The 16,599-nt window shown below is 37.3% G+C and overlaps 1 protein-coding gene across 2 annotated transcripts in view; it reads left to right on the plus strand.

Annotated features, from left to right (window-relative positions):
* Nucleotides 1-2,641: 2,641 nt before the first annotated feature.
* RECQL2 (RECQ helicase L2) overlaps nucleotides 2,642-16,599 on the plus strand; it is an 84,116-nt gene continuing 70,158 nt past the window's right edge. Inside the window, exons 1-8 of one of the 2 annotated variants that reach the window (XR_737689.3) lie at nucleotides 2,642-2,841; nucleotides 4,142-4,362; nucleotides 4,717-4,863; nucleotides 4,945-5,160; nucleotides 5,843-5,947; nucleotides 6,030-6,134; nucleotides 6,226-6,348; nucleotides 7,083-7,171. Coding sequence is in view for 1 of the 2 variants with exons in the window: in XM_010278660.3 (XP_010276962.1) it covers nucleotides 2,781-2,841; nucleotides 4,142-4,362; nucleotides 4,717-4,863; nucleotides 4,945-5,160; nucleotides 5,843-5,947; nucleotides 6,030-6,134; nucleotides 6,226-6,348; nucleotides 7,083-7,171 (1,067 nt within the window). In the remaining variant the exon portion in view is untranslated. The remainder of the gene's footprint in view (nucleotides 2,842-4,141; nucleotides 4,363-4,716; nucleotides 4,864-4,944; nucleotides 5,161-5,842; nucleotides 5,948-6,029; nucleotides 6,135-6,225; nucleotides 6,349-7,082; nucleotides 7,172-16,599) is intronic. The other variant, XM_010278660.3, reaches the window with a different exon arrangement.

A 16,599-nucleotide genomic window follows, 5' to 3' on the forward strand; every position in this document is an offset into this window, starting at 1 on the left:
TTTTTAGCTCGGGAATCTCCCTCATGATGTGTCTGTACTACCAAGGACATCTTCATTACAAACCCACTCCACCACCAATTAAATGATGATATTGGTTAATTTGGTTCTCTTGGCCAACTTCAACCCTTGTAATACTCCTAGTGCATCCCCTATCTGTACTGACACTTGGAAAGACATAGATAATAGAAATTTTTATGCTTAGGAATGCTCTAGTCATTTTTTCAAGGATGATTTAACACTCAATTCATTAGCATGTCCCATTCTATTCATGCAATTCAATTTTTAAATTGTTTATTAGTTGCAAAATTTTGATCTCGACATTCTTTTGCAGCTCAAGTGTCAAACATCCAAGTTGGCCAAAGTCAGCCCTTACAAAGTGAGAAAACAATATTCTTTTAAGCATTTTACTTGATTTTGTATTTTGAGCATTGACCAATTTTTTACTGGTAAACATAATCCATTCCCTAACAATTTATATGGTACAATTTGCAGGTTCAAGCATTATGTTAAATGGATTTGCATTGGAAGACATGCTACATTATCTTGGAAATTGATTTTTTTTTTAATTCCTTGTACTTTTATACATCAATTGGGTATTGTATTTAAACAATTTGTTTTGGATATTATAATAATAAATAATTCAACTAATAGATTTTTGTTTTAATTGTATTATTTATTTATTTATTTTTTATGTATCACAATATCAATTGTCATGAGATTTGTATTAAACTAGTATTAAATTGAGATTTGTCATGGAATTAAACTAGTATAAAAAATAAAAAAAAAAATTATCAAAGACGGCGGTTAAATAGGATCTAAGCCGGCAGCTCAGACCACTGCCTAAGAAGGCAATTAGAGTGTTTTCACTAGCATAAGGCGGCAGTCAAATAGAACCTAAGCCGGTGGTTCAGACCACCACCTAAAAGGGTAGGTAGAATTTTAATTGACCTAAGGTGGTGGTCAAATATGATCTAAGACGGTGGTCAAAACCGCCACTTTTATTAATTGTACCACCGCTTTAGAGTTAATTGAACCGTTTCAGACCGGCCTTCAAGGGCGGTGATCTTTTATGTCTAAGCCAACGGTCTTGACCTAAGCTGGCAGAGGTTTAGGGGGGGGACTGAAGACCGCTGCCTTAGATAAAAACACCGCCGGCTTAGGCCAATCTTCACTCCCATAATTGAGGGAAGAATTCTTCTGCAATGCCTATGAATGTTACGACTAAAGAAGATGGAAGATTTTTAGATATTAACTCATTGACTTGACCACCCACTAAAGGTATCAAGGCAATCCTTTATCCTTGAAGCTCAGCTAAGTGGGTGGTTCGAGAAGCATGGAACACCGTTCAACATCAATTGCATGAATGATAAAGCCATACACGGAGAAATAAGTTCACAGAAGTGTGAAGAAAAGCCACTTAGTTGTAAGCATTTAATCACAAAGCTCCACTCCTTCCTTTATTTCTAATCAACTGGGGAGAGAATCCACCAGTTCCTGGTTTTGACAGTCCGACGGTCCGGCCTTCATAGGTGCATTATGACACATGACCTTACACTAGAAAAGCTTAAAAAATATTTACCATGGTTGAAAATGAATTATTTTCTATCAAGTATTATTTTGTTTACACTCAATCTATTGCTTGTTATTAACATGCACAAAACCAAATAAAAAGATAGAGCTTATGTCTACTCATTCCAAGGAGGACGTTTGCATCCTTTCGAGTAGGGCTACAACCAGTATCCATTTCTCCTAAGTTTGAATTTAATTCATTTATAATTGGATCAAATATGGATATGCCCCTATTATGCTATGCTATCAGAAAGACATGATATATATATATATATATACCTTCGAACCCTCGATAAATATATACTCATAATAGCAAAGCTGGTTTGAATGTTGTATTTTTCCTAGCTAAATTGTCATAAGCTTAAGTTTCAAATAATTAATTTTCAATTCAGTTTGTTCATCAAATACAATATCAATCATTTTTAATTCATTTTATAATTTATAAATAATATATAATATTTTGATCACTTTTTAATTTAATTTATTTATAATATTTAATATCAAATTGCAATCCAAATTTGATTCAAACTTGATATGAATTCAATGGATAAGATTTGAGTTTGAATATAAATGAATCAAACTTATATCTATTTATATCCAATTTGTTTCGATCCTTTTGCAACCTACTTCAAGAGATTTTACTTATGAACATGTTAGCTTGAAAAAATATTCCCAGCTTTTATTCAATCCTAAATGAGCCAAGTTTTTTTACAAAAATAATATTTACTCCCTGAATTAGGGTTTATCATTTTGGCAACTATTTTCTTCTAAGCATTTTATTTTATTTTTTTGACAATTAGGCTATGTTTAACTAAAATTCTGCTTTTGAGCTTTGGGCTGTGGAATGTGACAAAAGTGCTTTAGGCATTTGGCAAAATGTTTCTTTTAAAAACATAATTAAAAGTAAAAAACACTTTCAAGCCCAAAAACGGACCTAAAATTGAGGGTTTGTCCAAACGCAATCCAAGTGTCCAAGACCGGAATTTTACTTTCTTACATGCTCACGTTTTTCCCACGTGACATCCCTCGTTACCTTAGAACTACAAGTCTACAACAGTACAACTGAAGTACTGAACTCCTAGCAAAAAACCGAAAAAAAAAAAAAAAGAAAAAGAAATACTGAACTGAGAATCGATTGTCCCGTTTGGTTTTGAAAACGACGCGCTTTTTCTGTTGCCGCTAGGTTTAGCGGCTGCCACCAGAACCAGAGGATGGAAGATGATATCTTAGAGGAGCTGCTAAATGTGGAGACGGAGCTTCAAGAAGTTCAAGGTCCTGTTTCTAAACTCACCTCCCAAAACGGTCTTTAGAATTAGTTAGATACGAGTAATCACTCCTTTAGATACATTGAAATTGAAATTCGTTGTGTTTTCGTATAAATTCGATGGAATCGCATCTGTTTTCCTAATTCTTTGTTAGGCTTAGTTCGTTTTTGGTATAGTTTAACTGATACACCATTCCACTATTCATTCAACTCTGAATTTTACAGTGTAGCCCTACCATTAACTGGGAATGTAGGTTTTTTTTTTGTTTAATGCTTTACTGGCATTGTTCCTTTAACTATATTGCCTCCAATCTTCTTTTTTAATAAAGACAATACAATTGATCCATAGATTTGGAATTTTGGAAGGTTTGGTCTACAATGAAAGAAAAAAAAAAAAAACTGTTCTACTATGGTGAATAGAGCATACCGCAATCAGCCTTCTTGTTTAATAATAACAGTAACTTTTTTTTTCTTTGCCAAACAAACATGTCACAATCAATATCTCCCAAATGGGAGATATGCCAGCTTAAGATCAGTAGCCAAGTGATGAAGAAGTAGGGGGATGTTTAGTTGGAGGAATTGATTTGCCGATTCTGATTTTTAAATTTGCCACATGAGCTGGTTCCCCAAATTGTATGAAAATTCCCATTTGGTAAGACTGGTTCCTCAAAAATCAGTAGAGGAATTGATTAATCCTGATTTCCATGATTATGGATGATGCCCAAAACTTTGGGAGATAGCTTTGCAAATTGGGGTGGGGGTGATTCTTGAATTGAGTTCTGACATGGTAGTGACATGTCCATGCCAAAAATGTTCAAACCATGCATGTTTTTATTTATTCTTTTTTTTTGTGACAATTTGCCTCAACAGCGTTATTTCTACCAAACATGTTTTCTTGGATGAATCAGCGATTCTCCAAACCCCTCAAAATCATTGATTCTTGAGGAAACAATGTCGATAAATGGATTCCTCCAAGCAAACATCCACTAGATATATGGTAATTCATCTTTTCTGAGTTGTTTAAAATGGTTTTTCCTGGATCAGTTCTGTTGATTAAATGGTTTGTGATCTTCTTAGGTACTGCCTACTTTGAAAGCTACTGGAGATTTAATATGATTTAATCCATGTATTTATTATCTGACTTTTTGGATTACCTACACCTTTCTAAGAGTACATGTTTTTTATTGCTGATAGCATTGTATGGACAATGGAGTATGTATCATAATAGGGTATGAAACACCTAAATCTTATTTTGAGGAGGTTAAATGGTCATTTTTTCTGACATTATCCTTATATCCTTTTCTCCAGACCAGATAAAAATATTGCTTGATCGGCAAGAGAAGTTGTATGCAAGACAATCTGAACTGAAGATCCTATTAGAAGAATGTAATGCATCTGGAAGCCCAGCTGACGGTGGTGCTTCAGTTACTGTAGAGAACTGGTCAGGGCCATTTGGGTGGGATTCTGAGGCTGATGATATTAGGTTTAATGTTTTTGGCATATCTACATATCGTGCAAATCAGCGGGAGGTTAGTTCCCTATCAGGAAGTTCTTTAATTGTTCTTCCATATCATTATTTCCTATGTGATTTTAGGTTCACATATTCAGTGTCACATTTCCCATCTAAATTTCATTACTACGCTGTCTACAAGTTTCTTCTTATGGTCATTGACCTGATTTTGATAATTCTTAGCTATTTTCTTCTTTTAATTATTGTTTTTTCTAACAACGTAAATAAGTTCTTACATGCTTTCTGATTCATAAATTCCATTACATGTAAGTTATTCTTTCTTCTAATTTTTGCTGATAAATATCTCAAACTGCTGTTCCTCATCATACTACATGTAAATGTGCTTACCGAATTAAATCTCCATTGCTGTCAGATAATAAATGCAGTCATGAGTGGAAGAGATGTTCTGGTCATAATGGCTGCTGGTGGTGGCAAGAGTCTCTGTTACCAATTACCAGCCATACTTCGTGATGGAGTTGCTCTTGTAGTCAGTCCTTTGCTTTCCCTAATCCAGGACCAGGTGCATTTAATTTTGTTCTTATGCATCATCTACTACATTCTGCATTAAATGAATGAACTTTTCTCATAATTATTGATTCAGGTAATGGGATTATCTGCTTTAGGCATCCCAGCTTACATGTTGACATCAACTACAAGTAAGGAAGATGAAAAATTTATATATAGGGCCCTTGAAAAAGGAGAAGGAGAGCTCAAGATTTTGTATGTTACACCTGAAAAGGTATCAAAAAGCAAGAGGTTCATGTCAAAGCTTGAAAAATGCCATCATGGCGGTCGTCTCTCTCTTATTGCAATTGATGTGAGTAGATGGTTTTCTTCATGTTCCTTGGATTTTGTTTCGAACTGTGCTAACAACTCCAAAATTGTCATTGGTCACAAGTTGCTCAATCTACTAGCTTACTATAGAATGTTTTGCCTACTAAATAATATGAACAACAAAGGCTTGAATATGATGCCATAGGTAGCCACTTTAATGTGCTTGTGGTATCTCCTGATTATTTTATTTTATTTTTTTATCATGTTACATCTTGATAGTTTTCTTGCCTGCACCATCTGCAGCTACATTTCCTATTGGATTGGAGATTTTAGCTTTTATCATGGATGGTGTATATGATGAATTAACTTATATTATGACACATGTTATTAGTCATGGGTGATGACAATTAAAAGCTGTGCTAAGGCAAACATCAAAATATATGGTGCGACCTTGACTCATGACCAACATTGATAGTTATAACAAGCACAAACTTTAATCATATATCACGTTAAAGGTATAACTATTGTTTTTTTTTTTTTGAGTTTGTATGAGGATTTTTGTAATTATCAGACATGCCATTGGTATAGATTGCCTGCTTTGATATGTAACTTGGCATTACTGTGTTCCTATTTCATGCTTTTAACTGTTACAGGTACTTTCTTTTAGACACATGCCAGTGAAAGTCCTTGATTGCTTACTTTTGATTGTTTAAATTACTTGTTAGGAGGCACATTGCTGTAGTCAATGGGGCCATGATTTTCGTCCTGACTACAAGAATCTTGGTATTTTGAAGACTCAGTTTCCAAGTGTTCCAGTGGTCGCTTTGACTGTATGTTTCACTTTCTTGACTTGAATTATTGTTATTCCAATGAAATATGTTCAAACTCTACATTATTTATTCTACTTTTCAGGCAACTGCTACTAAGAAGGTTCAAGCAGATCTGATGGAGATGCTACATATTTCGAAATGTATTAAATTTGTCAGCACAGTGAACAGGCCTAATCTATTTTATATGGTATATTGGAAATTATATTTATGTCTCTGATTCTAAACATTTATGTGGCTGAAATAGAATATAAAACTACAATACCTTACTTGCATTGCAGGTACGAGATAAGTCTTCCGTTGGGAAGGTGGTTGTTGATGAAATTGCTGATTTTATACGTAGTTCATATCCAAATAATGAATCTGGGATTGTTTATTGTTTCTCCAGAAAGGAATGTGAACAGGTCTGTGTTAGGTTTATTACAAATCTTCCCCATTCCTTCTATAGTTATCACTTAGATCCCTGGGTTAGAAGTTTCTACAGTATTACAATACAATCTACTTTGCCTTTCTCCAAAAAAAAAGTTTTGGTTATGATACTTAATGGTCATATGGGGTGTTATTAGTGTATAAAGGTATTCCAGCATTGCTTCTATAATCATTTTCATATGTGGGATATTTTTTTTTGGTTCTTTCAGTCTTTTCAAATGCACCAACATAGAACAAATGGACAAGGGGAAATTAACATATGGTGGTTTATTTTTGGCTTTCATTGTTGTTTATGAGGTGAAGTTTTCTAATGGGTTTTAATTTAGAAAGGGGGTTGTAGCCTTGTAGGTTTTAGCCTTTTTACTGCTTTTTCAGTAGAAAGGTCTTTGTTTGTTTGTTTATTTTATTGGCTTTTACCTGTTATATTTGGGTTTTGGAGAGCTAGGTCATGAACTCTAGTAATGAACCCACACCTTATCCATGTAAAACTTTGATCAAGATGACCAGAATATCCATGCAGCATCTGCAATAGGGAAACTACATGTTTGACTTACATACATAGATACATGTTTTATATTTCTCGTGCATTTTTTTTGTTGGTTTAGATTTGTTTGTTTTTTTATTTGTTGTGCTTTTTATGACTATAGTTTGTATCTCACGTTTTGAATGAAGAAAATTATGGCTTCTCTTATATTCCCAAGAAATGTAGGTTGCAGAGGAGTTATGTCAGAGAGGAATTTCAGCTGGTTTCTATCATGCAGATATGGATGTGGGTGCTCGTGAAAAAGTTCATCTACGGTAAATTCATGATCCTGGCAGATTATGAATGTTTCATGTGATGTGCATGGATCCTGTTAACTTTGATTCTATGGATTTACATTTTGGATTAATCTTGGGTTTGGTAATACAAAATGTATGGGTCTGGAGCCCCCAGAACCTGCTATCTATCCCATGTTTTGAGCATCCACATCCGCCAACAGATGGGTCTTACATTTCACATCAGTTGGACCAAAAATCAACCTGTACAGAAAATTATGACCTTTGGTTTTATTGCATATATTTGGATGATTGACAAACTTTTCCTTCTCCAATGCTCCATGTGTAATGCCCAAATTAGATAGTTAAAAAATTATTGATTATGATTATTCTTGCATATGTAATGTTCTAGTTGGGACTCAATTCAGTGGTGCCCCAACCTATACACGGTGAGTGAGATACAAATATTCAAGGTTTAAGAAAAATATTATTTTCTTGATCATGTAGGATGGGAAGCATGTTGAAAATGATGAACGGTTGCAAACCTATAAACCTCACTAAACATTAAAAGGAACTCTGAATACACTACTTGAATCATCACTAGAAACAATCTTTTTGAAATGATTTAATTTCAAGAATGCATATATCTTTGGGAGGGAGGACCACTTAGAGTAAGTTTCTGATCTAACTTTCTTGTATATCAGAAAGTGGTCGAGTGATATGATAAATGCAAAGGAACCTTCATTTTTTTCAAAATAAATAAAAAGGAAACTTCATTCAAAGCAAAGGATAAGGGAATACAAACACAAAGAGAAAAAAAGAAAAGCTGAACACCCTCATTACAACTCTTAGGGATACAATTTTGAGCCTCCTCATAGACTTAAACAAAAAAATTGAGTCTCCCCCACTCTTTTCTCGCCCAAAATCCACAACACCAACCCCCTGCCACACACACAAAGACCCTAACAACCCAAAAAAACTTAAAACAATTACAAAGAAGACAAAGACATTTTTTTTCCAATTCCAATAATGTTTTTTTTTTTTTTGATCAGCAAAAATTTTTTGATTAATAACAGAGACAAAGTTGCAATCAGTTACAATAGTTATAGGTTGCGGTATGCATTAACCAGACTGCAACCACAGACAATCAGCTACAGTTCTGCCCAGTACAAGGTAGATCTATTTTCCCTCTGTTTTGCTAGGGTATCCGCCACCCCATTTGCATTCCGTTTGACCCAACCAAACTGAGAGTTGAGCCTCCTTGCAAGTATGTCAATTTCACTGAAGATAAATTTGAGCTTCCAAGGTACTGATGTGATGTTTTTAGCCTAAGAAATGACCAGTAGTGAGTCTCCTTCTATTTCTAAATTTGTTGTTCCAATCTGCTCAGCCATCTTCAGACCTTGAAGTAGAGCTAGATATTCAGCCTGTATTGAGTCACCAATACCTATTGGTCCTGAGAACTGAGAAGAGTGCCACCACCACACCCAGATGGTTTCTAATCACACCCTCTACGCCTGCCCTTCCTGGGTTACTAAAAGAACTCCCATCAAAGTTTAGTTTTAGTTTGTTCAGTACAGGTGGCTTCCATTCCACTCTAAAAACTACTTTGGGTGCATCTGTTTGTGATACTTCAGTCCAACTTCTTAGAATCTCATTTGTGGAGAAATTTTTGAATAGCTCCATGGTCATCACTCAATGTGCAGTTCTTATTTTAATGACTTCAATAACTTCCTCCTTTGATTTACTATTTCTAGAGAAAAGTCTTAGGTTTCTTTCCTCCCATATAGTCCATACTGTAGCAGCTGTTTTCCTCTGTTGCCTCAGGAAGGAGGGGCTGAATAGACTTACCACATCCTGTGGGGGAGCCCACCTACATCCAAAGAGAGAACAAACAAAATTCCAAATACCAGAAACAAAAGAGTAGGATAAAAGTAAGTGGGGTAGGGTTTCACCACAATCCATACAAAGGACACACATGAGGAGAGAGGCATTTGTTTGGCTTTCTTTTCTGTAGCATGTCACAAGTGTTTACCTTCCCTAGGAACACTTCCCAATAGAAATCTTGTACTTTTGGAGGGATCGATTTACACCAGATTTCTCTCACTGGTAAGTTCACCCCCAAAGGATCGGAGTGAGTGAGCAAACCAAAGGAGGCACAAGAAAATAAACCATCAAGAGTTGGGGACCAGACTCTACTATTAGCTATAGATTGGTCTAAGTAGACCTTCTCAAGTGTTGAGATCAAAAGCACTAGGGACTTGCATTCATTTTCCCTCAACCCTCTTCTGAAGCCAAAGTCCCAAGAGATACCTGTAGAGAACACTAATGTGGACCCCACTAAGGTGGTCCCCACTGTTTGTATGTCAGCAATAAGTTATGATTAGGATTAGTTCTTTATGATAAGATTAGGACTAGTTTTTTTCAGCTTTATCTTATCTTATCTTGCCATGTAAGCAATTCAGTCATTTTACAAGTATGATACTATGTATATAAATTTAAGAGGGGGGCGGCTGTTTAAACACACCAACCACTCTCTCTTTTCTCAAACCTCTCTACAAGTTCTCCTTTTCCGTCTCTCTACTTCTTTTCTCCTCTCCTCTTATCTTTTCCTTTTCTTTTGTTTTCTGTTCGAAACCCAAGGCTGATTGTAGTCTTATACGACTACTTGGTATCAGAGCACTCGATTTAGGAAATCTCATGTGGAATTAATTCAGCCGACCACATGAGAATTAATTAGGGCTGGAAGCTTAGAAAAGTTTTTTTTCTTCGGCTGATTCTTGGAGGTCACAAGGAGTCTTCAGCAACTGTCCAAGGATTGGAGGATGCTCCTTGTAATCAGGAAGAATCAGAGAAGAATTGGTGATCAAGATTAGGTCTTTGATCAAGATTGGAGGTGCCGATTAGTTTATTTCTGATCAAGATTGAAGTTTTTTAAAGAGGATTCTCTCAGGATCAGTTTTTTTTTCAGAATTTTCTGAGGTTGATCAGAATCAAGGTCAGTTTTTTGGAGTAAGACTGAAGGTGACGATCAGAATTTCCATAAGATTTTTTTTTGGATGAAGATCAGTTCTTCTTCAGAAACTTCTGGGTAAGATTTCATCCTTTTTTGAGGACGGCAACAAGGATAGCTTAATTTGAGAGGTATGGCTATATATATACTCTTTTTTTATTTAGGGTTTTAAGAGAAAACCCTGAAACCCAGGACTGTTACTGTGTCCAAATAAGAGTTAGACTTGACTTTTGTGATTTAAGCTTGGCTGATATCAGATTTCTGTTCTTTGTTCTCTGTATTTAAAGACCTAGTACCGCTGAATCTGATTTCTGCTTCTAGATTTATTGTTATTAGTTTCAGACCCAGTAGGCTGATTGTTACAGTAATTAGAATGTGGTTTTGATTAACTCCTAACCAAGAATAGTGTTTAAGAGCCAGGGGGAGGGTGTTTTTGGTTCAGGTAACATGACTGAAAACACTTTCTAGATTACAACTGTTAAGTTTGATGGATCAAACTACTTAGAATGGGCCCAATCAGCCATAATGGCCATTGGGGGTAGAGGAAAACTGAACTATTTGTTGGGGGATATGAAGGAACCAACTAAGGAGGATACCATTTATGCTAAGTGGATTCAAGAGAATTATTTGGTGATGACATGGCTGTGCAACTCTATGTAGCCACACATCAACCGAAACTACTCATGGGCAAAAACAACTAAGGAAATATGGGATGTTGTGAAAGAAACCTACTCTCAGCCCCTTAATGTTGCTAGGGCTTATGAGCTGAAATGTGAGGTTAAAAATCTCAAGCAAGGAGAGAAATAGGTCTCTATTTATTTTTCCACCTTGAAATCCCTGTGGTATGAAATTGACCACCTTGAAACAATTGAATGGGAGAGTCAGAAGGATGCACAAACTTACAGAAAGAAGGTTGAAACTAATAAAGTGTTTGAGTTCCTGGCTGGTCTAAATTCTGAATATGATATTGTGAGACAACAGTTGTTGACAAGAGACAGTGTAACTCTATCCCAGGCCTATTCCCTAGTGCACAATGAAGAGGCTAGGAGAAAAGTTATGATACAACAACCTTTCGAATCAGCCCTGGCAGCAGTTAAGCCCAAATCTGGGGGTGATAAAGAAAGGGATATGAAGAAGGAAACTAAGAAGGACCTAGTATGTGAGCATTGCAAGAAATCTAAACATACTAAAGACATTGTTGGAAGTTGCATCCACATCTAGTTCCAACAAAACTCAAAAACAAAAAGGGGAGTGCCAATATGGCTATCAACACTGATAGTGTAGCTTCAATGGCCTCAAGAGGCAATCCTCTAGATACTCTAGCTGCTGTCCGAACTGCTCTAGTTCAGTTGAAAAATGAAGTTGGTAATTCAGCTCCACTTCCTCAGACACCATCAACACCCCCTACCTCAGCTTTTGCTCATTCAGGTAATCGGGCCTCAGCTCCCCATGCCTCAAATACAGGTAATACAAAACATTCATGGATAATAGATTTTGTTTCATTGAGAAAACTGAAGAAGAAGAACAACAACAACAGGCCCCTGTTTTATTGAGAAAAATAAAAAAAAAGGGTGAAGCCCCTGTTTTACTGAGAAAAATCGAAAAAAAATAAAAGGGGCGGAGCCCCTGTTTTTATGCATGCATTGTATGAAGAAGAAGAGACATAGGGCGGAGCCCCTGTTTCAGCTTGGACTACCAACTGCCGCAGGAAGAAGAAGAACAAAAAAATAAATAAATAAATAACATACCTCTGGTTTGAATGAGCTTTGTTCGATTCAAGAATTAGGCTTGGACTGGAACTAGACGAACTTGAGCTTGAAGAGCTTCAACTTCCTCTAGGTTGTCTTCTAGAGTCTAACTTTTGAACGAAGGAAGCCTTCCCTCCAAATTTTCTTTTTTTTTTTTTTTTCTTTTGGTAGTTTTGGCAAAGGGATGTCGATTCAACTTTCTTTTTTTGTAAGTTTCCTATTTGTTTTTTTTTTTAATTTTTTAATATTATTTTTTGAATCATATGTTAAGTCGGATTGTGTATATCATATAGGTGCTCACCTGGGCCGCTTGTCACCTGGCCTGAGGTGCACGCCTAGGCGCAAAGGCGAGTTCCTGTTCAAGTCATGTGCGCCTTGGCCTGGGCGAGGCTCTCAGCCTGGAATGCGCCTCGCCTCTGCGCCTGGGCGCGCCTCAGGTGCACCTTGTAAAACACTGCATTGGCGTTGTCGCATAAAACACTGAGAGATAGGATGCAATGGAGGTGGCAAAGTGGGTGAGATAGGTAGGTCAAACATTGGAGTAGACAAAGGAGTTGGAATAGGAAGTGGTATAGATTGTTCACTTCCTTCTCCAAAAAAACTTCCCTTGAGAAGAACCCCTCGAGAAAAAAGGTGTGGACTCAAAAAATGTGACATCCATAGTAACATATCGACTCCCAGAGATTGGGTCATAACAACAATACCCCTTCTGATTTCCTACATACCCAAGGAAGACACAGTTCTTTACCTTAGGATCCAGCTTTGAGCGGTGGGGACCAAGAACATGGACAAAGCACACACATCCAAACACCCTTAGAGGAATATGGAATGTCTCCCCCTTAGGAAAAAGAAGGCTGAACGGAGTGCTATATCCAAGAACACGAGAAGGCACCCGATTAATCAAGAATACTACTATAAGAACTGCATTACCTCAAAAACGAATTGGAACTGTAGAGCTCAACATCATGCTTCTTGCTACTTCCACAATACGTCTGTTCTTCCTTTCCGTTACACCATTCTGTTGTGGAGTGTATGTACAACTGCTTTGATGGATAATTCCACATTCCAAAAGGTATGATGACAGTTTTTTTTTTTCAAAGTATTCATAGGCATTGTTTGGTTTAAACACTTTCACTTGTGCCCTAAACCGTGTCAACACCATCTGATGGAATTATTGAACCAAAGACGGTACCTCATCACGGGATCTCATCAAATATATCCAAGAGTACCGAGAATAATCATCCACAAAATGAAGAAAATATTGATAGCCACTCATAGAAGAAACATGGTATGGCCCCTACACATCAGTATGAACAATATCAAAAACAAAAGAACATCTTTTATTGCTTGCTTTAAAGGAATGCCTACAATTCTTTCCAAGTTGACAACCCTCACACTCCAAATTGGACAAGTTGACAAACTCAAACAATTTGGGAAACAAAAAATGCAAAGAAGCAAAAGACAAATGTCCTAACCGGTTATGCCAAAGCATAATCTGACCCACTAACTCTGACTCAATACTCCTGTTGACATTATGACTCTGACGACTGGGAAGCGCATTAATAAGATATATTCCATTCACCTCACGACCACTCCCAGTCGTCCTCTTTGATTCCAGATCCTGCAAAACACAATGACTAGGAGAAAAAATCACAAAACAGTTCAAATTCTTTGTTAAGCTACTAACAAATAAAAGATTAGTGCTCTATCTAGGAACATGAAGGACAAAAGGTAGGATAATGGTATCAGTTATCCTGACAGACCCTTTCCCAGCATTGGGAACATGTGATCCATCAACTGTGGAAACTCTTATCTCTGCTAGAGCAGAGGTGGTATGAGGTGAAAATGATGGAAATGTTTTTTGATGAATGATAATAAATTTATTAAATCAGAAGCAAATTTAGAGTGAGTTCATACAACATCCCAGCGAGAGGCGTGAGCTGCAGCCCCCCATTGAACCTTACAAGTAAACTAGGAAAGAAAAGCAAGAATCACAACTGAGTCCAAAATAATTCTTCCCTATTTACCCCTTGCTTAGCTAACACATCTGACAAAGTATTTGCTGATTTCCCCACCCACTGTACAGTGACCAACATATTCCTTGTCAACCAAATAAATTTCTTCATTTCATTCTTGTAACGCCACATAGCCTCTTTAGGATTTTTCAACCAACCCACCACCACTTTGGAATCCCCCTCGATTATTAGGTGTTGTACCCCCAGCTGGTTTGCAAATTGCACCCCTTGTACAACAGCTAAAAGTTCTACCCTGATGGAGTCCCCAATTCCCAAGGGACCTGAGTAGAGCAACAAAATCTCTCCCTTCTCATTTCTCAAAGCACCCCCCATTCCAAATAATCCTGGATTACCCATGCTACTTCTATCAAAGTTCAACTTTAGTGAGCCTTCGGATGGAGGAAACCAGCTTCTAATTGATTTGTCCTTTAGAGATGAACACCTCGCTATTGCTGACCAATTTCTCCAAAGGTCATTAAAGGAGAATTGATGAAAGATTTCCAAGGTCTTTAGCCAAGGTATTGCCCTATTTAACACACAGTCTTTCAAATCCTGACTGCTTCTTTCCTTTTCTTGAAAAATTCTAATATTCCTTTCTTCCAAAAGAGTCCAAATCAAGGCAGCACGAGCACATCTCCACATAATTCTCCCTATTGTTGTAGGCCAATAAAAGGTAGAATGGTTGAAGAGCATGTGAACTTCTGCTGGTAGACTCCAACTACCCCCAAACAATGAAATTAGCCAAGCCCAAAGGTCTGTAGAAAAGGGACAAGATATTAATAGGTGGTAACAATCCTCACCGTGAGCTCTACAGAGGATACACCAATTAGGTGAAATACAAAGGAAAGGTCTTCTCTTTTGTAGGTTATCTAGAGTGTTTACTTTCCTATGGAATACTTACCAACAAAACGCCATAATTTTTGGGGGAACTGGCCTACACCAAATTTCTTTTGACGGAAAGGGTTGGCGAGTAGAAGGTTGAGAGATGAACTTGAAGAAAGAAGCACAGGTGAAGGTTCCATTGGGTCTAGGGGTCCAAACCCTCTTATCGGGCTTGGAGGGATCCAAACAAACCTGCAAGCAAAACAGAAAGAGAATCAATTTCATCATCCCTAAGTCCTCTGCGAAACCCAAAATCCCAAGTAGGATCTAAGGGTGTTCCAAAAGGTGAGAAATTTTGAGACCACCTCTTTTTTGTACAAAGAAACAGAAAATAGCAAAGGGAACAAATCCTTTAAAGGTGTGTCTCCTACCCAAATATCCTCCCAAAAAAGGACAGAGTTGCCAAAACAAACTTCATACCTGATAAAATTGAGGAATTGAGGAAGGGTGTTGTGAATAGCCTTCCAAGGTGCTGCTAGGTTAGCTTGCCTTGATACACCAGCATCCCATCCATTCTCTGACCTCCCATGAATGCTTCCCACCACCTTATGCCACGATCTCTCTCTCTTTCCAATGGCCATCGCAACAACCATTTCTCTAACAGAGCTTGATTTTTTCTAGTTACCCTCCCAAGTCCCAAACCCCCCTCTTCTTTACTTCTGCACACAATTTCCCAATTAACCAAGTGATCCTTTTTTTCTTGTCCCGGCTCCCATAAGAAATCTCTCATCAATTTCTCCAGTTTCCTAGCTTCCCTAACTAGTATCCTAAGAACAGACAAAAAATAGGTAGGTAAGTTAGCCAAGGTAGCTCTTATTATGGTAATTCTCCCTCCTAAAGAGATATAATTCCTCTTCCATGAGGCTAATCTCTTCTCAAACTTTATAAAACTGGGGTCCAAAATCTACTCTCCCTAGGATTTGCCCCTAAAGGAAGCCCTAAATAAGACATAGGCCAAGCAGAGGTGGAACACTCAAGACACTCCGCAATAGCCTCGACCTCCCCTACCTCCAAATTTATACCTGCTATGCAGCTCTTTTCCAAATTTATACTCAAATTAGAAATACTTTCAAATCCTTTGATTAGCTCCTTTAGGTTTGCTACCTTTTCGCTAAAACCTCCTTCACAAAAAATCATTAGGTCATTTGCAAACTGAAGGTGGGTGATGGGGACTTGGTGTCTCTCTATTCTCCAACCCCTAATGGCATCTTTACTGTCAGCCTTAGTAATGATCCTACTAATCACATCAGCTACTAAGGTAAAAAGGAAGGGTGAGAGTGGATCCCCTTGCCTGACACCCCTACAAGCTGGAAAAAAGTCCCTCACCATACCATTTACCAGAATAGAGTAGTGACAAATACTAATACACCCAAAAATCCAACTACACCACTTGTCCCCAAATCCACAGTTTTGCATAACCTCTAATAGAAACTTCCAGTCCACCAAATCATAGGCCTTTTCAAGATCCAATTTACAAATGAAACCTCTCTTACTAGACCTTTTCATTTCCTCCACACACTTATTCGCAATTAAGATCTGATTTGTTATTTGTCGCCCTTGAATGAAAGCCCCTTGGGTTTCACTAATGATAGAAGGGAGGACTGTTTTGATCCTCAACGAGAGCACTTTAGCCAGAATTTTATAGATGCTTGTCACCAGACTAATAGGCCTATAATCTTTTGGGTGGTTGGCATCATTCTTCTTAGGTATCAAGGCCAAAAAGGTGGCATTATTTCCAGGTCTTATAGTGTGATTGCCTGCAAATTCCTTAAAGACTTCAACTAAATCCTCTTTCAACACCTCTCAACAGTC

This window comes from Nelumbo nucifera, chromosome 1, assembly GCF_055504915.1.
Source record: "Nelumbo nucifera cultivar China Antique chromosome 1, China Antique-T2T, whole genome shotgun sequence".
NCBI lineage: Eukaryota > Viridiplantae > Streptophyta > Magnoliopsida > Proteales > Nelumbonaceae > Nelumbo > Nelumbo nucifera.